This window comes from Dermatophagoides pteronyssinus, unplaced genomic scaffold (assembly GCF_027571235.1).
Source record: "Dermatophagoides pteronyssinus isolate colony J.1.1.1.1 unplaced genomic scaffold, Derpt_VIB-CSIC_2022.12 sq0003, whole genome shotgun sequence".
Classification (NCBI taxonomy): Eukaryota; Metazoa; Arthropoda; class Arachnida; order Sarcoptiformes; family Pyroglyphidae; genus Dermatophagoides; species Dermatophagoides pteronyssinus.
In genome coordinates this window covers 1,539,459-1,565,520 of record NW_027461527.1, presented here as the reverse complement: position 1 = coordinate 1,565,520, position 26,062 = coordinate 1,539,459, and the positions used below count along the sequence as shown (strand labels likewise).

Here is a 26,062-nt window from a genome sequence, read left to right as displayed (position 1 = left end):
TATATTAATATAACGCAAAAGACAACGACAAAAATCTATCAAATAATCTTCATATTGTTGTATATTATATGGATAATAATGGTGTTGTCGAACATGAAATAAATCATCACTGTATTAAATGATTTTTAATTTAAAATAGACCTGTAAATATTTGAAATAACAAGCAGATGACCAGAATGTAAATCGAAATATTTCTTGTTTTATCTGATCTCTGTAAACATCAATTCAAAATCTTAAATGCAATCTGATCAACTTATCATCATTTTTTTCTTCTATTTGTCAAACTGAATGTTTTTTTTACAATATGGATTTACTGATTACGATTTGATTCACCTTACCACCACCATCACTATACTGTTGATTATGATAATATTGAAATTTTGTCGTTTGTCAAATGCCCCAAAGTTGGACCACAATATTTGAAACAAACAAATTAATAATGATTGATTAACTAAACATTTTATAGCTATGTTTTCTTCTTTATCACTCTTGTTTGTTTATGAATTTCAATTTTGATGTATTACACATCTCAATGGTGTTCAATTATTATTATTATTGATTAAAAAGAAATTAACTTATTATTATTTAATTAAAAGATGTAAAAAAGATGATTGTTTTTGTTCCATAATAAATAAACAACAGCATTATGATTTTATGATTTTATAATCATCTTTTTTCATTTGTCGACATTATTTTGGTTGTCTGATTTTCCAAGAATTTGAATCAATTTTTTTTCGATTAAACAAATTTTATCATCATCAACCACTACAACAAGAACAGACAATTATTCGACATTTACAATCACGTATCCAACATATATAATATATCCGGTAGTAAGAGATTGTCGAAATAACCAATATTGATGATGATGATGTTGATGATTAGAAATAAAAAAATCAATCGATACCTGTTGAAAAACATACGCATGAAAAATATTCGTGATGATATAGTTCTAAAAATATTTTTATTTTATCAATATCGAGCGCCATTTATTATCATTATGTTAAATGATGAAAATCAGCAACAACAACAACAAAAATGCTGATTGGAATCTGAATGAAAATTTTGTTATGAAACTGGCTCGGATATGAAAGGGAAAAAATAAAAATTTTCACTCCATTTTCGATAATTTTCTGATTGAAAAAAAATATGAAAATTCACATTTATGAAATGTATTTCATTACACATTATGATGAACACTATCTAATCTTTAAGCAAAAAAGATTCTAATCGGATCTTAGATCAGTATTCGGTTGTTGTTGTTGTTGTTTACTCTTTTTCTTTCAGTCAATTGACGGTCCCGTTTTTTTCCAAAATAAAAAATGATGACATTTTGACTCGCACATACATTTATCGGGCGTACATTCACATAAAAGATGCTACAAAGAAAAAAAAATGGGATGGGAACAACTAATGATAATGGTCTCGTGTTAATCACTTTACTTAATGTGCACACAAACACATTGACCAAAAGCAACAAGTTTCATATATGATAATAATTTTCATCATACTAATCATCGTAATCATCCTCGTAACAATAATTACGCTTTCAAATATTGCTTTCGATATTTTTTTCTTTGCCAAATGAAATTGTCTACGAAAAAAAAATCTATGAAATGAAAATGACGACAACCGGAAAATGAATGAATGAAAAAAAGAGATTTTTCTCTATTTTTTCCAATGATTATTATTCATCAATTTTATTTTGTTTTCAGTATAGTCGAATGCATTGATCAGACCGAAACAACAGCAACGATAGCAACAATTGTTAACTACCGTCTTGGACATTGAAGAAAAACACGTTTTTTACTAAATATATTTTTTTGTGGATATTTTTTTTGGAAAATTAATATATTGGCAGTATTTTGCGGTTTTTGTTAGTTAGTTACGACATGGGTAAATAGCGTGTAGTTTGATATTTTTATTCTCGATTATTATTATTATTATTTACATCAATCGTAAAGGTTCAATTTTTGTTCTATCTTTTTTTTCGATCGATTAATTTATTTTGTTCAATGTTCATTACATGATCAAAGTATTTTGAAAAATTGATCATAATCATCGCTTTTTATTGATGTTACGAAATTTTTTTTTTGTGTAAAAAAAATTTACAACCAAATAAATGATTCAAAAGTTAGAGCAATTGATAGTGATGATGAGCCACAATGTATGCGGTGAGTATTGAAAAAAAGTGGTTTTTGACGATACAGTGAAAAAAACCGGAAAACGTTTTTACTCGTAAACATTTTTTTCTTTTCATTTTAAAGAAATTTGTTGTGCATCCATTCAATCATGAAAAAAAACGTTTTCAGACTTGCTTTTCTTTGGAAAGTATCATCTTCGATCTTTTGCTCTCTTTCTAATCAGTTGTTGTTTTTTTGTTTTTCAATATCCAAACTAATGTGTTGTGTTCATTAAGTTTGTCTAAATTTTTAATTTTTTTTCTGAATTGATGATGTTGATTACGATGTTGATGCTGATGATAATGGTGGTGGTGGTGGTGGTGGTAACTGATTAAATGATTGCCCATAGGCAAACATACTTAAGGAAATCAATTTTCCATCATTGGATTTGTTCATCATCATTAATGTTTCCATCATTCATTAAGGTCGATTCAATTCGATTTAATCATCATTATTAACTAATTAGATCGAATGATAATTTTTTGGGCTTTATTCTAATCGGAACATCTTTATTGGGTGGAAAAAAACAACTAAACAACTTGAAACACATCTAATCAATAGAAAATTCAGATCAATCGACGAAGAAAAATTATATGTACATTTCATAATGGACATTATCACCGATGAAAATTTAAAAGAAAAATGAAAAAAAACATTCAAGTAATTTTGTTAATATAGATGATCGTGTTGATAACCAGGATAAACGGAAAGTTAGAACAATTCAAAATTAGCACTTTAACCGTCCATACAACATGATCTAGTTATTTATTTCCATTTCATTGACACTTTTTTTCAAAATCTAAAAATAGAAAAAAAAATATTTCCCCATTTTTCTTATCCAATTGACCGTTGTTACAAAAAAAAATGTGGAATGACTTTCCGATCGATTGATTTTCAAGTTCAAATAGATAAATAAGATTGAAGGTATTTATCGTCAAAAAAAGGACTTGTTTTCCCTTAACTTTACAATTCAAACGCAGAAATAAGAATAGAAAATTCAACAGAAATAACAAAAAAGATAAAGAGAAACTTGGATTTAGAAACAATGTCCGCCTACGTTTACGTAACACGTGATTTATCGAGCTTAATAGGAAATGATGACAAATAAAAATTGCTCTGCTCAATCGATTACATCGATAATAAATAGTTTTTTTCTTCTCTTAACCTATTCATCCCTTTCTCTCTATACATCCGGATTTTGTTGTTTTCAAGAAAAAAAAAAAAAAAAAAACTAATCATTTTGAATATTCATATTTTTTCTGAAAAAAATATCAATTTCTAAATCGAGTTGTTTCTATTTCGGGTTAATGAAAGCCAAAAATTGAACACTGTAATCATCATTATCATCGACATCGACAATATCATCATTATCATTATGGAAACAAACATCACTACTATATGTATGGTATCAAAATGAACCGACAAAACAAAACAAAGCAAAATCTTGAATGAATTGTTTGACGACATATTTGACCGTCCATACAGAACAAGAAATCTATTATTGGCAAGATTTTTTCTTTCATAAATACAAGATGAATAAAGTTGTACCAACATTCAGACAACAAAACAAGAGTATCATTTTTGCTGTTGTTGTGCATTACTCAATTCATTTCGAATGATAAAAACATCTTTTTTTAATGAAAATAAATCCAAGATAAAATGAATGACCCAAAGATGACCGACAGATTGTCACCGATTGTCGAATAATAATTATATTTTTGTATATTGAAATTGAAAAATTATTTTTATATTGAGATGATAATGATGATGATCAAAATATCATTCATTCATTCAATGAAGAAAAGGATTGCTTTCCTCTTTGTTTTGTATATATACATTTTTTATCAATGAAAAATGATTAGAATTGACCGAAACGTGACTTGTCCAACGATATTGATAGTTTACCCAGTTTGTAGCTCATTATTATTTTTGTTGTTGTTGTCGGTGATGTCCAGATGAAGATCCTCGAATCCGATAGCTAAACATCGATAAATATATGAATCATTTTGACATTTTCCTTTTTTTCTTTCATTCATTTTTTCCCATTATCCATATAATATGATATAGCAAAACAAAGAATATATTTCATATGAAAACATCGATCAAACATTTATTGTTTGATCTTGTTTTTTTTCTATCATAATTTATCCATCAAATACATTGAATCTGAAATATGTCTGGTTTTTTTTCGCTTAACAAGTAAAATGTCATGCTTTTTCCAAAATACGGTCAAACCAGAAAAATTTTTGGATTTAAAATAATTACTTTAATTAATTTTTCTTCACTTTCATCATTGCATGCAATCGGCAAATTGTAACTGAAGATTTTGTTTATTTATTCAGTCAAATCTTTTTGAATGAAAAAAGTTTCATTCATTTTTTTACTTGGTTGTTTTTTATTTCATGTTGTAAGTATATACATTTCGTTTATAATTTTGACAACTAAAAAAATTAAGTGAAAAAAGTTTGGCTTGGATTCCCGAATAATCTCACTCCACACTGCAAGCCAATCATTATAATAACCGACAAAATAACTAATATATGTATAGAGAAAAAATAGAAAACTTTTTAAGATAAAATATTAAAACAAAATAACGAAAGAAAAAAAAATCATCATAATCAAAATAAACCAACCATAGAAAATGACAATTTCTATTCATAGTGTAAAATTTGTTTGTGAAAAATTTCTGGAACGAAGATTTTTTTTTGTTCATCATTATATCATTGTATTATTATTATCAAACATGAAAAAAAGTTTAAGGATCAGGTAATTAAGAATAACATGATGAAACAAAAGAAGAAAAAAACTAAAAGAGATGGGGAAATATTAATTATTATAAGGGAAAAAAATATATTATTCGGGCTTAAAGCTCATCATCATTATGTCATATACCGTGTCAACGTTTTTTTTTCATTTTTATGATGATGATCATCATCATCATAATCATCTGAATCATTTTCTTTCGACACAATTCATATCCGATGAATGGAACGAAAGAAAGAAAAAACGAACTTGAAGATTCGGTGTAAGATTGTAGGAATTTTATTTTTTCACTTAAATTTTACCGCTATATTTTTTCATTTGTTTTCTCTTTCTCATGATTTATCATTAAAAATTATAATGACAATGTGTGTGTTTTTTCCACACTATTTTTGTTCAACTCGAATATGGAAATATCGGATTGAGTGACAAAAAATGATTTGTATTAAATTTTTAATTTATACAACCCTTTTTTTTCCTTTGGGAAAAAAATATCTACTATTTTTACAAAAATCTTCTACTTTGCAATCGTTTTTATTTAGCTGACAAAATATTAATCATTTTGAACGATTAAAAAGATGTAGTTTTTTTCATTTTTATTATCGCGAGTGATATATGTCCGTAATGAGCGTCATTTTCATTAATGTTCAAAAATTTTATCGTTATTTTCCAGGAATTCATATATAAATTTGATGAATAATTTAATGAACAAAATTTTCATTTCCGTCTTGTTTTATTTCAGCCGATTTGCTGTCAATCACCATTCGAATAGAATGAAATCTAATTCAATTTTGATTCAAAATTTTTCTCCTTGAATAAACATTTGCGAAGAAAAAAAACTAAAATTACGATGACAAATCTTTTAAAATTTTTGTTGTTGTTGTTGTTTTAAATCTTGCATCCTTTAAAAAAAATTCAGAACTAAATTCGTTCACACAAAAATAAATCATTGGTTGAAAAACGATGGGATATATCCTACATTGGGACAACTTAAACATTCAAAATCGACAAACTCTTTTGGCTCAAATAAAAGTGTGATTAAAAAACATGCTTTTTATTTGATTATCTGATAGGGGAGATACTTTCAATGCAAAAATTTCATCCAGTTCATTCGTGCAAATTTTACATACGAAAAAAAAACATTTTTTATACGGATACAAAAAAAAATATTTGATTGCAGCATATCATAACAACATTATTTCTCATCATCACCATAATCATCATCATCAATATAATAACATCGGTTCCGATAATAATGTTACATTCGATTCGAACACACAAAAACAAAATGATAGATGATCCATGTCCGAATACATTATAAATGTCAATGATAATGATGTTTCATAATCGAAACATATTTGAAACTTTGAAAAGAAAAAAATTTCCTATCCCATATTGTATTCATTGAGAGTTGGAAAAAAACGAAACCAAAATTGACCAAAAAACAATGAACAAACAAAATGATTATTTGCCAACACCTGTTATGACAATCGATCACCACAGAAACATTATCAACAATCGATTGGATTCTATATATAAAAATCTTTAAATTGTCGATGGAAAACATCTTTATTCCATATAAAATAATGATGTTGTTTTTGTTTTTTGTTTGCTGTGTTAAAATGATCAATCAGGTGAATCTAGAGAAAAAAATAAATAAATAAATCCATAATAAAAGATTAAAGTATATTTACATTCGTAATTTTGTTTCATCATTTTATCATATCAATCATCAACAACATTGCTCTATTTCCTGTTTACGATTAAATTTGATGTTTTTCTTTGAAATGAAATTAAATTGAAGATGATTGTCATAATCATCATCTTCATCATCATCATCATTATCTTCATCTAAATAAAATAATATAATCGAATGATGATGATGATGACGACGATGATTATGATATAATATTGATGAATATTAGAAAAACAAAAACAACAACAAAAAAAATAATGTTACAAACAGTGCGATAGAAGAAATTCAGTGCATCCAAGATTTATGATAAAAAAAATAACAACAACAACAAAAACAAAACCGGAATATTGTCATCATTAAGGCCAATTATTATTGTAATTTGTTTGTAACCACAACAGAGAAAAAAAAACAGTAATAATAATAACGGATAAATAAAATTGTATTTGCAAATATTTTTTTCCCGCTAAATTGAATGTTGATGGTATGGTATGTTTCTCTATATCTGGCCACAAAATCACATTGAACACGAGCTATAATTATGGTTACATCATCATCATCAAACAGCCATTATCATACATTCGGGTCTTCTGTATGTAAAAAACAAATGAAATCCGGAACATTATCATTATGTACATTTTTGTTTATTTTTATTTGTTCATCTTTTTTGTTTTGAATATCTTCATTTTTTTCTGTTTTGTTTTTGTTTTTGGTTTCTGGATCTACAATTATTACAATCAAACGTTTACACATAATTATTGTGATGAAAAAGATTACTGTAAAAAGAACAAGAAAAAATAATGATTAATCATACCTATAATTCAAATGTATGGCATTTATTTAAAAAATTTTTCTCCTTACAATTCAATCAAATTCTTCAGCTTGAACAATAACAAAACAAAAATTTGACCAGAAAAAAAAGGTGCATAAATCATAATGATGATGATCATCATCATGCTAGGTAATGTTGACAATTATTTCTCTTTCATTAGGATTATGTATTCTTTTGGAAAATTTAACATCAAACACACATTCATATGGTCATTATAAAAGGCTTGAATGAACGATAAATATGATGATGATGTGATGCTACCGTTTAAGTGCGTTAAAGTTTTGATGATATGACAACAAGAAGTCTTCAAAACTTGTTATCCATCCATACAGACACAAAAAAAACATAAGGACAAACTATTCGTTGAAAATTTTTTGATGAATGAGTTGTTTTTGTTTTTGTTTGTTGTAGAAACGGAAATACTATATGATATCATGATTTTGATGATGCTGATAATTATTTAACATTTAATGCTTATATTTAAATGGTTTTATCCGTTACTTTTCATTTTAAAATGAAATTTTTTTTCTTCTTCTTTGAATTTTCAATTTCCTTTTACAATTTTGTTTTTGTTTTTATTCTTTTTTTTCAAAAAAATATTATTATTATCTTATCGTTATGATGAATCTTAGATTTATTATCTAAAGGAAGGATTCAATTCATTAATTTATTCATTCTTATTTTTATTTTCATTTTATTTTTTTGTTGTTGTTGTTTCTTTTTTATCACTGCAAACATTACAGTCTAATGTTATACCAGTTTTTTTCAATCCTTTAATTCATTGAGTAGTAGTGATGATATTTTTTTTCAATTATTATTCCAAACACATCGATGAAGTGTTGATTGTAATCAAAAGGGATAAGGTCAGACAAATATAGGCATTATATGATCAACTATGATTAGATTCAAATAAAATGTTATTTATATGGAAATAATAATGTGATTGGATGATCAGAATTTAGTTAATAATATTTTAAAATTAAAATTTAGCATCTATTTTTGCTGTTAATACAATAAAAAAGAACAACAATAAGATGATTTATGTTGATGATGGTTTTAAAATGTAGATAAATGGGCGCGAGATTCAAATTTTTATCCGATTATCGAAACAAATCTATATATCAATTGATTGATCATCAATATGCAGCAATTTCATCAAACAAAATGATTATGTCAATCATATATAATCAAACAAGGTGATCGTTTTATTTTGTTTCCGAATCTATTGTTTGATTTGAGAATTAAGCTACCAATGCAAGAAAGTTACATTGCTTTTTTCAGTCTATTTTTTCCCCGGAAAAAAACCATTATCACCTAAATAATCATTCTACATTTACGGAAATTCAGAATACTGATAACAGTTGATGAAATGAAACAAAATTTTTTCGTTGATCTTTATTATTTCAATCATGATTGACTCAAACACACCATAATCAATGAAAACGATGACACCTGTTTACACATCTGTCCATCTGTCTATCATCATGTTCTGTATCATTGTTTTTTATCTGTATCCTTTCTTTTTTTAATGTTTCTATTTGTTCTTTTTCTATTATAAGAATATATTTTTGATGAACAAACAACAAAAATCATAGATTCAAATTCGACCAATCATTTCGTAAAACTAAATAAAAATATTAAAAAATAATGGTCAGTTTGCCATTATTATGATCATTTTTTGAGCTATTAGAACTGAAATGAAATGAGAAACAAAACAAAAATTAAATTCATTTATACAACCTTTCTTTTGGAAAAAAAACATGAAATGATGAGATTGAATTAGGTTTCGATAGTTAATTCATTCAATTCAAAAACGAATGTTATACTTTTCCCCCTTTTTTCAATTTCAATTTTAAAGTTTCAAATCTATGAATAGTTTCAGTAGAAAAAAAAATTAATGTTACAATTGTTTACATGGTACAATTGATGTTTCCTTCAAACATAAATGTACTGTTACATATTTTGTTTGTCATTGTCGTTGTCAGCTTAAAAACGAACAAAATCCATCAACAAATTCAATTCGTATTTTTCGTTCTTATTTGAATCAACAAAAGATTATGCCTGAAGAGTAACATGTATGGTTTATTTTTTGAAACAAAATTTCTTTACTTTTGATTTCAAAATTCAGTGAACAAAACTTTTCTAATTTGTTGCTATTTAAGAACAGAAAAAAATTCATATGGCTTAAATATTAAATGGGATGAAAATCCATTAACGTTGTTGATCATCGTTTTTTTTTGTTCTTTGTTAGTCATAGAAACATATTACAATGAATGATAATGATGGCAAAATATTCGAAACAATTTTTGTAATGTTGACCAAAAAAAAGGTCGATCCGATGATCAAACCAACCAAAAGCATTGATTTTTTTTTTGGAAAAGAAAAATTCACCGAAAAAAAACAAAGTCAATAAATTTCAAATTAGAAAAACAAGTACAAAGATTGAAATAGAAAACAAAAACTAATCCATTATAATCATACCAAACCCATTTATTTTATTCATTTACGCCAAAAATGAAAATGAAAAAGAAAATTCCAAATTCAAATGAAAATTATTGACAAATTAACAAATTGGCTTTACAATGAACAATCCATGTATGTATAGAAATCTAGGTTTATAATCAATATGAATAAAATGAATAGAAAAAAAATAAATAAATTGAAAACATACATACGCACACCTACACTAACCACCTACGATTTAGGAAAATTATCTAAACTCTATAATCAAATTAGTATGTTTTTCAACACTTAAAATAGAATGATTTGTAGGAACCCTTTTTTTCGTGTTTCTATTTTTTTGCCTAAGAAAACAACTGGAAAACATTTGAAAGTAAAACTTTAAATTATAGACCAAATGTATTTATATGTGTGTGTGCGTGTCGGAGCATCAATTTAATTTTTGATTTTGAATTTCAATTTTCAAAAAATTAGAAATTCCGCTTATCAATCAATCCCTAACAAAGGCTAAATTGATCTTTATTTTTGATTTTGTTTCAAAATCGATTGTTTTCGAAATAGATGAAAAAGCCCGATCTAATCGAAATGAAATAATTTCATGATTGAATTGTTCATTCAATTAGTGATTATCACCAAAACAAAAAATGACTAAAAAAAAAACCAAAATTGGTAATTTCAGGTTTTTTTTTTTGTTGAAACAAATCTAGTTGATTGACATGAGAAACCTGAAACCTGACAGTTAGATTGATTTTTGTTTTTAAAAATTGAAAATGACCAAACACAATGGAAATATTTCATTATGATAACCAAATTAAGGCCTACAAATTATTAATGATCACACATCTCATGATTATGATTATGATGATTGAATCAAAGATATGATGAACAATGAAAAAAATTATTCGCGATACCTACAATTAACATTTTCACTCCAATAAGGTATTCAAATGAAACAAAAGAAAATCGAATAGACAACAAAAAAATATGATAATCACGAATTACGTGTTTCTGGGGGAAAAAATTCATGTGAAAAAAACCACCAAATGAAAAACCAGAAACACAAACGCAAAAAAAATTTCTACATTCATTCAAACTAATTTTAGCAAAAAAAAATTTTTTTGTTTCGCTCATTTTTCTCGGATCGTTGTTTCGACCACCACCATCACAATGTTAGGCAATTGAAAAAAAATTAGCTATTCGTTCTGGTCATATATATTGATGATTGTTGTTGTTGTTGATGATGAATTATCACTTCCCTAATTTTATAATTATTCACCTTTTGTTGTTCACAAATATATAAGATGTAAATTTTCTTTTTTAAAATTAGATTCAATGTTTCACAATCATCTCATTATGAAAAAAAATATAATAATAATAATAATAAAATAATCATCAATATATCATTTGTAATGTAACTGGAAATGTGGAACATTCAATGAATGAATGAAAGATGATGATCAAAAATATATAGCATCATCATCATTATCATCAAATGCGAAATGAGTGAAAAAAAAGATATTATTGAACCCGAAACAAGATTGAATTGGATGGCGAAAATACAAAAAAAAAGACAGTCTAAATAGATAAATAATAATAAAAAAATATTTGAAAAAAAAATCCAAATCAAAAATGAATGAAGAGGCCAAATCAAGAATGTAAAAAAAGAAAAGAAAAGAAATAGACATAGACATGAAATTAATTGCCGCACACGCATTTTATTTACTATTCAATTCATTTCATTTGTTTGTGATCCAAAGTCAAAATCTAAATTTAGGTATGGGCCAGTGATGTTTACCCACCATCATCATCATCATTATTACAATCATGATCACTTTTTATTTCTGGTTCTAAACAAAATATTACAAAGAAGGAAAAAAACTATAGTAGATCATCATTGAAATTTTTTTTTGTTGAAATCTTTTCTTTTCGTTTCGTTTTCGATATTCTAAATTGAAATTCATCATCATCGAGGTCGAATTATCTCTTCAATGAATTTTTTTTTGTCGAGTCAAACACATATTGATCATATCGATAGAGCATAATGTTCTCTTCATCTTTTGGATTGATCCAAATATTTTTTTTTAAAATACTAATCATACTCATCATTAACATCATCAGTTCAGATAATTTTTCTCTTCTTTATTTTGATGTTGAAGAAAAAAAAATTGTTTCCTGATTGAACAAAACTGGTAAATGGTCAGGATATTTTTAATATATTACATGCTATAAGTAGAGATCATCATCAATATCCTGATGATGATCGCGGAAAAAAATCAGCTGCAATAATTTAGATTAAAACAATATATGCAGCTATCATCATTTTTTTGGGGGGGGAAATGATAATGACGATGAAGGTAGAAATAGATTCGAATGTTTATACCAATAATCAATAGCAATAACAATAATGTAACAAGCAAGAAAAAATGCCGTCGAAATATAATCCTTTTTTCCAGTTGAAAGTAACATCAATTTCAATAATAGAAAATAAAAGGGAATATTGAATATTTAAGAGAATAACCGTATAGTCCGGTTAACAATCTAACTGCACGGTTAGACTCACCACTACAGATCTAATATCTATTATCCAGGTATATTTTATGATAATCTCTTCATTCATAATATTATCTTACTTTTATATGTAGTATGTATCATGAAAACATCCATCATTGCGAATGATGCTGATACATTGGTTGTTCGGGAAAAAACAGAAAGTTTTTTTGTCCGACTTTTAACAGACAACACACTTAATTTAAGAGTGAGAGTATTTGCCGCATCAAATATTTTAGGATCCAAAATGATGGTGAAAGAGAATTTTTATTTGGCGCTTACCATTAAAAATCATTCTCTATACTTAATCGTAATGACCAACCACCACCACCACCAAGTATGTGGTCGAAGTAGATTTTGAATGAATTGTTGAAAGATCATCATCATCTTGTTGAGGATGAGGATGAGGTATATAAATGGAAAACAACATCCATTCATATAGGATTCATATCATATTGGATTCGTTTGTATGAAAACTTTGTTCATCATCTAAGGGTTTTTTTCGTGTGTTTTATTTGGTGAATGGTTTAATAATTATTTTTTGCTTTAAAAAAAATAAAATTAAAATCCTCATCTAATCGTGTGTTTTTGTGTATTATTTTTGTTCATCAACCAAACAACAACAACAAACAATATTGATAAAATGAAAATTTCGGTATTTGAAATCATATTGATCATGATTGTTATTTCAAATATAATTGATTTTGGCTAATTATCAACATTTTTTGATTGGTTTGATCTATAGGTTCAACTAAGGCATTATTGTCTGGCCGTTTGTTTATTGCAGGCCATCTGTTTTGTTTCGTCAAATTATATGCCACAAAGTTTAAGTAATTATGGGGGTGGTAATAGCGGCGGTGGTAATGGTAATGTCGGTCCGGTAACAACTGCCATCGAATCTACACGTACTGTTGAAGTTAAACCAGTACAAGTGATGGGCGAACCACATGAACCACAAGTAGTTGAAGTACCATCCGAAGATATGCCTGTAACCGTACATTTCAAATCACAATCAAGCCGTGTTTTAGTTCAACAAACACATACACCAGGTATTCTTTTGATCATGTTTATGAAAATGGAATTATTGAAAATTGAAATTTCTAATTGTTTTCTTTTTTCATTTAAATCAATTAACTTTTGATTATCGTCTATAGCTCAAGTAGTCGAACCTGAACATACAACATCAGAAGATGAACCACAACGAGTAATTCATGAAGTTGTGAAACCAGTCATCCAAGAGATTCGTGAAATAATTCAGCCATATCGTCGTTTAATTCAACAAGTACAACCAGTGATTGAACAAACTCATACGGTCATTGCTAAAGGTGAACCACGACCACCAGTTGAACCGCTTTCAGTCGATGGTGCTTCAACTGGCACAATTTCCGGTGGTGGAAACAGCGGTGGTCGACAAGGATCTTCAGGTAAATACGGAGGTAGTTCCGGTGGTAGTAAATATGGTGGCAGCAGTAATTATGCTGCAGCAGCTTCATCCGTTTCATTGAAATCTCAATCACCAACATCCACTGATGATCGAAAATCGTCGTCATCATCAACATCAAATATTAATCGCAATCCACAGCAACAACAAGCATTTTCATTGACACCAATCACTAAACAACATTCGAATCAAATTCAGACGCCAAGTAGCAAATACGGCCAACCAATGATTGCCCGACAACAAAGTAATAATCGCGATAATTCTTATGCAGCACGACGTGGTGAATTCCGTGAACCACCTCATATGGAACGATTTGATACACCAAAAGTTTCATTGCGTCCAGCTTCAACTGCAACGGTAAATGCATTGCGACAACAAGCTACAACAGCAAAAATCAATCTACGAACATCAGCTTCGGAAATCGTACCATCTGCTGCAGCACCATCATCCTCTTCATCCGCTTCAGCATCATCAGCATCATCATCCTCACCATCATCATCATTACGACCAATCTCTGAATCATATCAATATTCGCCATTATCAGCATACTTTCCACCAATAGATAAACGTGTTGATGAACCATTTAATCCGATGAATGATTACAATCAAGCTTCTGCATCACAACAATATTATCATTATCAAAAACCAATTGCATCTCAACAACCACAACAACACAATTTTCATTCCGATTATTCAATGCCATATGATAATGATGCTTCAATGTCATCGATGGTTACATTCGTTGCACAACCAGTCAGATTTAGAGCAGCACGAGCATAATTTCATCAAAAAACGAAATAGATCGTTATGTAAATGATCATCTGTAATGACATCAGCCCAGCATCAGAATACCAATGATTTTTTTCTCTCGCTTTCTTTCTGTTGTTTACAACATTTTTTTTCCTTTTTAATTATTATTGCTACATTGTTCATTCATAATTTTTGTCATCTCAATAATAAAATAGATTTAAAAAAAACCAAAGAATTTTATGATGTTTCAATTTTATCATTTTGAAAATATTTTTTTTCAATCAGAATTTTTGAAAAAAAGTAATTTGCGTGATCATTATGCAGATGGCGCTCAGATGGCAAATGAAAAAAATGATGTGAAACAACATCCGATTCGGACACAACTGCGAAATTCATTGTCCATCATTGATCAGTTACATATGCATACAATCAATGTAGATAGATGGAGCCTATGTTTTTGAAATAAACCATTAAGATTATGATATAAAAAATATTACAGCTTAAAAATTAACGATAATTTACAATGGACAATGTCCAAATGTTGGATAACAACTGTGTTTTTTCACAGATAATGATGATTTCTTCTGCAAATGATCATCACGGTAATCATATATCATTGAATGAGAAAATTAAAACGACAAGACATATGGTAAAGTAATTTTTGTTTTTCATCATAATAACTAAAAAAGAATGACATTTCTCGAGCAATGGTGATGATAAAATCTAAAATAATCCCGAATGAATGATTGTTGTTGATTATGATCATAATGGATGATATACCTTCGTAAACATCGTCTAGTTTCAAATTATAATTATTGTCTCCAATCCTTGGTTGAAGATTTCTGTTTTTTTTCATTAAAAATTAGTGATGAAAAGATTGAAAATAACTAGTTTAACCGAAGTTTAATTCGAATTTTTGTTATTTTAAATTATGGTGTAATCAACAATATTCACCTTGGACACCTTTATATCGATTAAATCTGTACCAGTATCAGGGTTTTATCGTTTTGAAAAAAAAATTGTTCGGGTCAAATTGATGAAAATCTTTTTATCAGTGTAATTGTAGGAGGGTCACAACATATCCACTTACCACACACATCATACATTCGAAATTCGTAGGGTCGTCGACTTTACCACCGGTCGTAGTACCGGTCATCATTTATCAACCACTACCCATTTGTTTTTCATTATCTTTCTCTTTTATCGTCGTATTTCTCTCATTCTTTTGCTATATATAATTTTAGATCCTTTTTCTCATTCTCTCTCACACTGTTTTTAGGATTTGTTTTTTTTCGGGTCTGTCATCATTCTATCATCCATGTTTAACACCATACCATTCATACTTACACACATCTCTATCATCATCATAAAACTCAACAATATCACCAATGAAAATACAAATTTTTTAAATTTCAAGAAATTTAAATTTTCAATTCCAAGTACACCAAGTTAATCATGCGGGGTCACCGGACCTCACCAATGCGACCTTATCCAACGTTGTCATAACTGCATTAAGCACCCAATGTACAAATCAAAGAACATCCAACACCAACCTAACAACAAACAGTGTCCTATCTACCAAGATCAAATCAACCGAATCGTAGAAAAAACCTGCTACAACCCTGTGGAAACTGAAACGACAACGACAACACAACAAAATAACGCTGTATTAAACGACATTCATGACCAATAAGATTAGTATCATCCAACAAAATCTACGAAAAAGCATTTTCGCTACAAACGAATTCAAAGAAGCTGTTTCCCAACTTCCAAACAACGACATCATCTTAATACAAGAACCGAACATTTACCGTCCTGAGAATAAATTCAATAACATATGTAAACACATTCTTCTTCACCTGTAAATATTTTTAATTACACTTTCTTTACATTATTCTACTTTTATTCTATTTGTATTTTCAATCTTCATTTGATTTCATTCTTTAAATGGTGCAAACATCCTGTTGGATGACGCACTTTCCCACAATAAAATTATTATAAGTACACCAAGTTAATATGTTTGTTGGTTTTTTTTTGGAATACCTCAGTATGAGAAAAAAAGACATTGTAAATCTGCATTCAGAATTCTTTTGCCTTATGGTGAATGTATGGTATATATAGGAAAAAAAGCAGAAGTTCATAAATGAACCATAAACCAAACGGTAATTGATTAGTTTTCTTTTTCCATTCCAATTTTTTTTTCTGTCTTTGTTTCATATTTTTTGTTTGTGTTTTATTATTACTGATGATGATCATTCAAGTCAAAGAAGAGACTTGAAAAGAGATTCAAATATCTATGGCGATTGTCATATTGAATTGATTATTTTGAATTCTCTTCTTTTATTTTTTTTGCCTTATGATAATGATTATGTAACAAATTTCGATTTTCAACATAGATAAACACTCGCACACCCACACCCACTTACACACTTTTATTCAAACAACAATGTAAATGAGAAAAAAAAACTCTTTTTTTCATTCTCTTCACGAAACAACAACAACAAAAAATATCCATTATTTGGCCATAGTTTTGGCAACAACAACAACAACAAAAATCTTGACAAATTTCACAAAATATAGACATGAACAACAACAACAACAAAATTGAAATAAACAGACGACGAAAATGTTGATGATAATCATTTGTTAGTGGTGGTGTGTATTTGTAACAATCATCAACGAATAACGATACAATTTCATCAAAAATTTTTCTTCTTTATCATCATTTTGTTGGTGGTAATGTGTGTGTGTGTATGTGACAATCTGCAATATTCGTATTTTTATGCCATATATAAATATACGATTTCGATTAACATTTGAATAAAAATCCATATGGTTTGAATATTATGATGTTGATGATGAAGATGATTAGTAGTAGTAGTAACGAAGATTCAAATAACAACGTCCGGTAACGAATTGAAAATTTGAACGAATCAAATTAAATCTGTCTGTAACAAATTCAACAAGCCACCAACCAACTAAAAATTGTTTTTCATTTTAATTATTCTTGTCATCATCAATTATTATTCAGTGACAATTTTGTTATACTTTTTTTTACGAAGAATTTTTTTCAAATTATTCCAAAAATACATCGCCAAAGAGTGAGGGAAAAAAAGGTCAGTATTCTTGATAATTTTGAAACTAAATCCAAGTTTGGTTATAAATTTTTTTAAAAAAATATCATTTTGCCATTCAAAAAACAAGAAGAAATTTGAATGTCAGTTATCACTGTCATAATCATAGAATCATTATTTTTATTTATTTGACATTTTTGACAAAAGTATCTTATTTATTCTCGACATACACACACACACACACATGATGATCATGATGACCTCGAGTATATAGTTGATGTTGTCCATATTTAATGACCTACGATAATATCCATATATGTATGTTTGTACATGATTGTCATCATGTTGATCAAATGCAGACATTTTACATCCAACAATTCGTATTGCCTTCGAATTCAAGTTAGAAAGAAAGTCAATGTCTTCGTACTTTAATTTGTCATGTTGATATTTATTTAGAACAACCAAATATCCAAATAGAAACATACATTTGAAGACATTTGACCGAAAAAAATGCCTGATGTCTATTGACCATATCGAAATGAATTTGATATGCGTTTCTCATTTTTTTCCTTGTACATCAAGAATATAAAATATCAACATTTTCTTCATTATTACAGCCAAAAAAAAAAATTTGAAATCCATTGTTTACACTTATATGTATCAGACATTTGACATCATTATTTTTTCTTTTTGGCGAGTGCAATCAACTTTTTTCATTTTTCCTTTAGTATATCATGTCACTTGTGTTTGTGTATACAACACATCTGGATATTCGATATTGCGATCCATGGATTTTACCATTAGCTTGCAGATATTCTTTTTTTTTGACATTTGCACCGACTCAAAATGAATGATTATATCGCGCCCATTTTTTTCCAACATGGATATATCTAGGTTTATGGACCTTGAAAATTTATATAGTTTTTCAGCCGCAACTGTATAGTAAAGTAAAGTAATGATTTCTTTTTCTGTTTCAAATTTGTTTATTCTGGAATATCCTAATCAAAAAAAAACTGAAACAGAATTGATTAATTGGACGATTCCATATGATTTTATCCATATAGACTAAAAATAAAATTCCACAATTTCGGATGGTGAATGAGAAAATTTGGGCAATAAAACAAATAATTGCATCGAAGATGAGTCACACAAAAAACATTTACAACGATGTTTATTTATCATCATTAAATATTACTTGGAATTAATTTAGCGCAATAATAATGCAATTCAATGACAATTGTTGTATACAAGAAAATAATGAATGAAATTCTTTGATATTGGGTGTAGTCTAAAATGAAATAATACTGGCCATTTCATTTTGAACGATGAAAATCATGTCAGAATGTCTGCTTGTTTGTTTTGTATCACGTGTTAATGTAATATCTAAAAATTCTTTAGGAAAAAACATTTTATCTATCATTTTTCAACAATCTTATTTTTTATTCATGATTCATTTGAATTGAATTTTTAATTTTTTTGCAATATAATTTTGGTTGGTTGAGAAAGTTGACAATTTGATTCTAATAATGATCATCATCATTATTTGATATAATCATTATCAAATATATGCCTTGAGCAAATTTTTTTTCAGAAAAAAATATCTTTTATTATGCATAATAATATGTCACAGGTGTTGATCATTTCATTTATTCATCTTTCAAATTTTATTCAGGAAAATATTTCAATTGAATAGAATGACAATTTGAACAACCAACGACAAGAAAGCAAAACCAAAGACGATTCAATCAAACATTTCGTGTTTCATTTGATATTTATTTGTCATGGATGAGATTTTTTACTTTTTCTTCTTCTTCAGATGATTTAGTTTAGATTTAGTCATCATCATCATCATCATTTGGTTGATAGATATAAAAAAGATATAAAGAAAAAATACACGGAAAATAAAAAGATTACCAAAGATCTATGGCGTGTGACCAAACTTCGAAGCAATTGAAAGAAGAAAAAAAAATGATTATAATTTTATATAATAAAATGAAAATGGCAATTTTTATTCACAAAATTTACTATTGTTTTTCCATCTATTTATGCCACACACACACACATTACTTGGTTGACTTTTGAACCAGAAAAAAACATTATCAACTAATAAAGTATGGGAATATTTCCTTTTTTTTCGATTGACAATTCAACCCGAAAGAAGCATTATTTTTTTTGGGTAGAAAAAAACCGGATGATTACGAAATATATTCTCACACAGTCAATGATGAATTTTATTTTGGCCATCTTTGTTTTGCCTCAAAAAAATAAACACTGTTGTGAAAAAAATATCCATTTGATCAAAAATCAGATAAACAAACAAACAAAATACAAAAAAAAACAGAAATTTTTTCGACGATGAAAAAAAGTTGATTTTTTTCCCCAACTGAAACAAATATCCTGTTTTGTTTTGTACGAATCGAACAAAACTATCTCTAAATAACCAAAAAATGATAAAAGACAAAACAATATTTTTCTAATTTCGATCAGCAAAAAAAAATATCGATACCAATCGGAAATAATGGGGAAAAAAATACTAATTTCTTCGTTTTTTTTGCCTCACAATTTTGGCCACATTCATGAATTTATATAGCTAATAATTTCCTGTCTGTTTTTATTTCGTTGACCCAAGAATGACTTTGTTTCATGATTACAAAACTCTTTGTTTTGTATATCTCTTTTACATCTTCAATCACAATAACAGAGAAAAATGTTTTGAAAACTTCCTGTCGTCTTTATTTTCGGACAGTTTCTTTTTGTTTCGATTCAAATGAATGATTATGAATATAATTAGAAGAATGATGATAAAGATGATCAAAGTTAATTAACATAAATTATAAATAAATGAATATTTTTCTTTCTTCTTTATTGAAAATTTTGTTTATTGTTTTATTTTCTTGATTAGATTCCATTTTTACAATGCTTTTTTTCTTCGTGCTTTAGTTTTTGTTTTGTTTTTCATTTATTATTTTTGACATAGCTGACCGAATCATTTAATCGGTTAAATAACCGATTCGATTCGTTTCATTTTTTGTTGGTTGACCGATATGGATTTTTTTAAAATTCAATGGAATGAATTGATAAAATTCATAAAAATAACCAAAATAAATTAACTTTGAAATCGATAAGAAAAAATAAATTAATTTGTATGCCACACACACACACACTCACATGCATGTTTTTTTAAATTTTTTGCTCAATTCATACTATTTATGGATTAAAACCGATCGATTCGATTAGATCGAATCACTATTATCTTGATTATCATCATCATCATCATCATAATAATAACCTATTCCATTCATAAGATTTTCTACGATTCGATCCATACGCTTCTGTATATCATTATAAAGATGATTATGATGATGATGAGGCAATAATAGCAATATTTCGCATGTTAAATCGTTATTATCGTTCAAAAATTCTTCAATCAAATCGAATAATGATATTATCTTTTATCGATGTTCAACATGGCCAAAACGCATTGATCAATCCATAAAATCTCAATTATCATTCATTTGTAATAGACATTATCAATCGATCAATATCGATTTAAGAAAATTCAATGTTTTTTTCATAATCAAAGATGATTAAAGTGAGAAGTGATTATTATTACTATTAACATTATCATTACCGATTTAGGTAATGATTATTCTACTATTTTCGGTTTTGTGATTAATTTAATGTTGACCTACTTATTATTATTTTTTGGCTTTGTTTTTTACTTGTTTTTTTTATTTTTTGTATCATCATTCAACAAACATGATAACATGGAAATCCATATCAATCTAGAGTCAAACATCAAAAATTCTCACCCTGTTCATTATCATGATTGAAGATAATCGTGACCAAACACCTGTTGAACGGGAAAAAAGAGAAAAAAACGGTCTCATTTGGTTTTCTGTGTTGACCAATTTTTGATGATGATAATGATATTTGTATGCATTAAAAATGCCATGTCGAAATGATGATAATTCGGTTAATTTAATCTCTTTTTTTTGATTAAAATAAAGAAAATCCATTGTCTAATTTGTATTCCACACAAACATTACAATGAAGAAGAATAATTATTTCCTTTTCCTATCCATTTAGCAATCTATTTTTTCTGTCCAAAATAATCACCAAATTCAAGTAAAAAAAAAGTTAAACTAAACATTTCTTATATATGATTATATTTGAATGATAAAATGGTTTATCTTTTAAGTAGAATTTCAAGTTTTTATGAATGACAACAACAATAAAAAAATGATGATAACCATTTTGATGGGCTATAATTTACATTTTTATTCGTTTTCAACGAAAAAAAAATCTTTTGTTTCAATTTTTGGAAATAATTTTGTCGAAATTATTTACCATTTTAAACATGTTATTCACTTTTATTTCGATTGTTTAAATTGTTTTGAAAGATAAAGAGAATATAATTGGTTGTCATTTCAAACTATCGATTGTTTATTGGATGACTTTTTGTATTCTTTAAATAATTTTTGCCCAAATCTTAAATTTTAATTACGATTTGAAATCGATTGAATAAAAAAAAATTGTTATTGTTTCATTGTCATATCTTTGAATTGATTTTCATCGCATGGAAAAAAAGTTTTATTATTTAACTTTTCTCTTCTTTTCGAAAAATAAATAATCCATTCCGAACCTGTATTTCTTTCAATCATCATTCTATATATGGATAATTCACGATTTTCAATGGGTATTTCATTTCAACTTCCTTCATTTTACAACCAAGAAAAACGAAGTAAAATTTGTTTTTCTTCTTTTCTTAACTCACATCTTTTCCAATTATTATCGGATAAATAAGTATCAGCTTTTTGTTGTTATTTCTTGTTGTTGTTGTTGCTGTTGAATACATCCTATTAAAAATAATGATTATTATCATTGTAGAAATGATGATGATGTGATGTGATGTTGATGTAACTGAGCTATCTTTAACAAAAATTTCTATTAACATTTCTTTTTCTTTTTCTTTATGTGTTTTCTTTTAGATTAATATAAAATTTAGGTAAACGAAAAACAGAAAAATAAAATAAAATGTGGTCAGGAACAGTTGGTCTTGTCAATGGACAATATAAATATTTGACTGCCGAAACATTTGGCCATAAAATCAACGCCAATGGTGTAACATTAAAAAAGAAACAATTATGGACAATCGAACCATTTCCATTCGGTGCATCGACCGGTTCATCGTCGTCATCAACATCATCATCATCGAATGGAAATGGTATTGGTGGATCAATTAATTCACGAGCACCAGGAATGAGCCCACAGAACAGTATTGAAGAAATGGATGAATTAGAAAATGTGGCCATCAAATCACATTTAAATTGCTATCTGGCTGTGGATAGCTACGGGAATGTTACCTGTGACAGTCAAGAACTTCATGATGGATGTCGATTCACTATTACTATATGCGCAATGACACAAGAAGGTCATGAGGAAGGTTAGTTTATTTTAATATCTTTTTCTCGTATCTTTTTTTTCTAATTATTTTTTTCTGAAAACAATCTTTCTTCACTATTTTTTAATTCGATATCTGATTTAATCAGATCAAATATCATGGGCATTCCGAAATGTATCTCGAGGCTATTTTCTTGGCGTTTCTAATGATAGCGGTTCAATTATATGCAATGCTAAGATGCCACAATCAAAAGCTGAACTTTGGCATGTACATCTGGTTCCTGCTCGTGGTGCCACAATGTTTGGCTTTAAATCGGTTGGTCGTAAACGTTATGCGCAAATCATTTCATCAGGTATTTTTTTAATATTTTTTGTTGAAAAACCTGATTTTCACCTTTTTTTCTTGCAAAATTTAAAATCAATCATTCATCATTTTTTTCATTCATATATTTAAAAGGCAATCAAAAACAAATACAAATTGATTCGACCAATGTTTGGGGTCCAGAAACATTGTTTCAATTTAAATATTTTGAAAATGGAAACTATGCATTGATTCCTGCATCAACATGTATCGGTTCATTGAAATATATCTCCTGTGATGGAATCTGTGTGGATGCATTAATTGAAAATTCACCCACCACCAACAATAATAATAAAAATAATAAATTGAACGGTTTTGCCAACGGCAATGGATTAACAAATGGATCATCATCATCGATTGTGATGCCGCCAAAAGATTGTCTATTTACAATCGAATATCATGGAGGATTTATTGCTTTTCGTGATAAATCGGGCCGATATTTAGCTGCAACTGGACGACAGGCTGTATTACGTACACGTTCAACAGCCGTCAGTAAAGATGAATTATTTGTATTTGAACCGGCGCCATTACAAGCGGCTTTTCGAGCAACATTTAATAACAAATGGATCAGTATCAAACAAGGTAAAATATCAATTGTTCATTGTTTCGAATTCATAATATATTCATCACAAAAATAATCATTATTTGCCCATTTTTCAAAAACAAACCAAAATAGTTTTTCCCTTAAAGCAACCATAATCAATCTATGCAAAATTCCCATCATGGCTATTTCATAGTCTTTTTTAACGATCATTTTGTTTTGTTTTTTTCAATTTTTTCCATGTTATTTTGATTCAACCTTTTTATTGATCCTGATCAATGACCCTTATGCAGGCAATTTTTTTTATTTTCAAATTTTTTTCCGATTGTACAATGACAACAAATAATAATGACACAAACAATGATCTGAATGATTCCTAAATGTGATTGACATTTGGAATATATAGATGAAAACTTTCGAGCTTGAGTAATCAAGCGAGAGAAAAAAAAAGAATATCAAACCCCAAAAAAAACAATAGACAATTTATTCCGATTAGATGCTTCGAATAAGAAATTATTGAGACACAATCAATACCAGAAGCCACAAAGCTAATGCTGCTTCTGGCTATCACAGACGTTGGAATTAGTAGTTTTTATTGTTTTATTTTATTCAATGAGCGATTGATCTTGAGTACATCGATCTTTGTGAAAAAGATGAATCGATCAATTTTGCAAGATTGCGATGTAGGCATCACTTTGTTAATGATACTTAAATTTAATGTTATTATTTTTATATTTTTGACAAATGAATTCTTTTTTTCCAAACAACAGGTGTCGATTTATCTGCCAATCAAAGTGAAGTAACACAACACGAAATATTTCAAATGGAATATGATGATAAATATGATTGTTGGTATTTGAGCACTAAAGATGGAAAATATTGGTCACCTGGTGCTGCATCGGCTGTTCATATTTCTTTACCAAACATGTCTGTTAAAGGTCGTTTTCGTTTATCTTGGAATCAAGATGAAGGAACATGTTCATTATCATTAATTGATGATGATAATAATCAATTAAAACCATTATGTGCTAGAAAATCTGGTCAGTTATTTACGGGTGGTAGTGAATCGATTAAATTCTACATCAAATTCACGAATCGAACTAATATTAGTCTTCGTGCATCCAATTCTAGTGGATTTGTCGGTACCAAAGGACAAGGTTAGTATCATCAAACTAATTGAATAAGTGTATGCCTAATGAATTGTTTGTTTGTTTTTAATTTAGGATCATACAAATTGGAATCAAACAAAACAATGCCGGATATGTTTGTCATCGAATATGCTAATGCCGATAATCCAACAATATCACGTGATGATTTCGATACTATCGATTCAAGTTTTAATTGTTGCTATCTAAAATTAGCTTCAACTGGAAAATATTTGAATGTTGCCGATGGACAAACATTGGCTGCGGATGCACCATCAATGGCTTGTGCCCAACAATTTCATATTGAACTACGTACTGGAACATACATTGCTATTCGTGCATTTGATTCGAATGCTTATCTAAATCTAACTGCAAATGGTGGCATAGTGTTGGCTAATTGCCCATCAGAAAAGGCTACACTATGGGAATTTTGAGCTTTCTATTCGATCTTATTCTAATATATTCGTTACATTCAACCATCGTTCATGTCTTTCTATATCAAGGAATGCTGAATTCATATAACAAGTCATTAATTGCTTTATATGTGTTTTGACCAAAAAATCAATTAACGTTGTGGCTATTTCTTTTTATCATTGATGGCATATTCCCTTTTTTATTATTCTTTTTTTTGAATCATTCACTTTGAACAAAAACAAAAACAAAAACTTTCGAATTTCAATTTATATACGAGCTATATTGCCATTTTTGTAATGAACAAAACTTTTTTTTTATTTTATTCATTTCGAGAATATTTTATCATAATTTAATCATAACAATTAATTATTGCTACGATTATTCAATTTTATATAATTGATTGATTAATTTTTGTTTTGATAGATTTTTATATAAACATAATTATTTCACTTAAAACT

At 28.0% G+C, this 26,062-nt stretch overlaps 2 protein-coding genes across 3 annotated transcripts; both read left to right on the top strand.

Annotated features, from left to right (window-relative positions):
* The first annotated feature begins 12,927 nt into the window (after positions 1–12,927).
* LOC113797951 (uncharacterized) lies at positions 12,928–14,901 on the top strand. Its single transcript, XM_027348424.2, has 3 exons — positions 12,928–13,130; positions 13,221–13,524; positions 13,630–14,901. The coding sequence occupies exons 1-3, from the start codon at positions 13,119–13,121 to the stop codon at positions 14,694–14,696; spliced, it is 1,383 nt and encodes a 460-aa protein (XP_027204225.2). The 5' UTR covers positions 12,928–13,118; the 3' UTR covers positions 14,697–14,901.
* Positions 14,902–16,677: 1,776 nt separating this feature from the next.
* sn (fascin domain-containing protein singed) lies at positions 16,678–26,060 on the top strand. Of its 2 annotated transcripts, XM_075824939.1 has the most exons (7): positions 16,678–16,828; positions 17,063–17,782; positions 22,732–23,186; positions 23,293–23,496; positions 23,601–24,086; positions 24,816–25,202; positions 25,269–26,060. In XM_075824939.1, the coding sequence occupies exons 3-7, from the start codon at positions 22,778–22,780 to the stop codon at positions 25,622–25,624; spliced, it is 1,842 nt and encodes a 613-aa protein (XP_075681054.1). In that variant the 5' UTR covers positions 16,678–16,828; positions 17,063–17,782; positions 22,732–22,777; the 3' UTR covers positions 25,625–26,060. The 2 variants fall into 2 exon arrangements, with proteins under 2 accessions (XP_075681054.1, XP_027204185.1); XM_027348384.2 differs by lacking the exon at positions 16,678–16,828 and having other exon boundaries at positions 16,906–17,782.
* Positions 26,061–26,062: the final 2 nt, after the last annotated feature.

Excerpts from the sequence above, each read along its gene's own strand:
- LOC113797951 (XM_027348424.2), top strand. Across the intron at positions 13,525-13,629 it reads TCAACAAACACATACACCAG|CTCAAGTAGTCGAACCTGAA; the intron begins GTATTCTTTTGA and ends TATCGTCTATAG.
- sn (XM_075824939.1), top strand. The coding sequence starts at position 22,778 with ATGTGGTCAGGAACAGTTGGTCTTGTCAATGGACAATATAAATATTTG. Across the intron at positions 23,187-23,292 it reads ACAAGAAGGTCATGAGGAAG|ATCAAATATCATGGGCATTC; the intron begins GTTAGTTTATTT and ends TGATTTAATCAG. Across the intron at positions 25,203-25,268 it reads TGTCGGTACCAAAGGACAAG|GATCATACAAATTGGAATCA; the intron begins GTTAGTATCATC and ends TTTTTAATTTAG.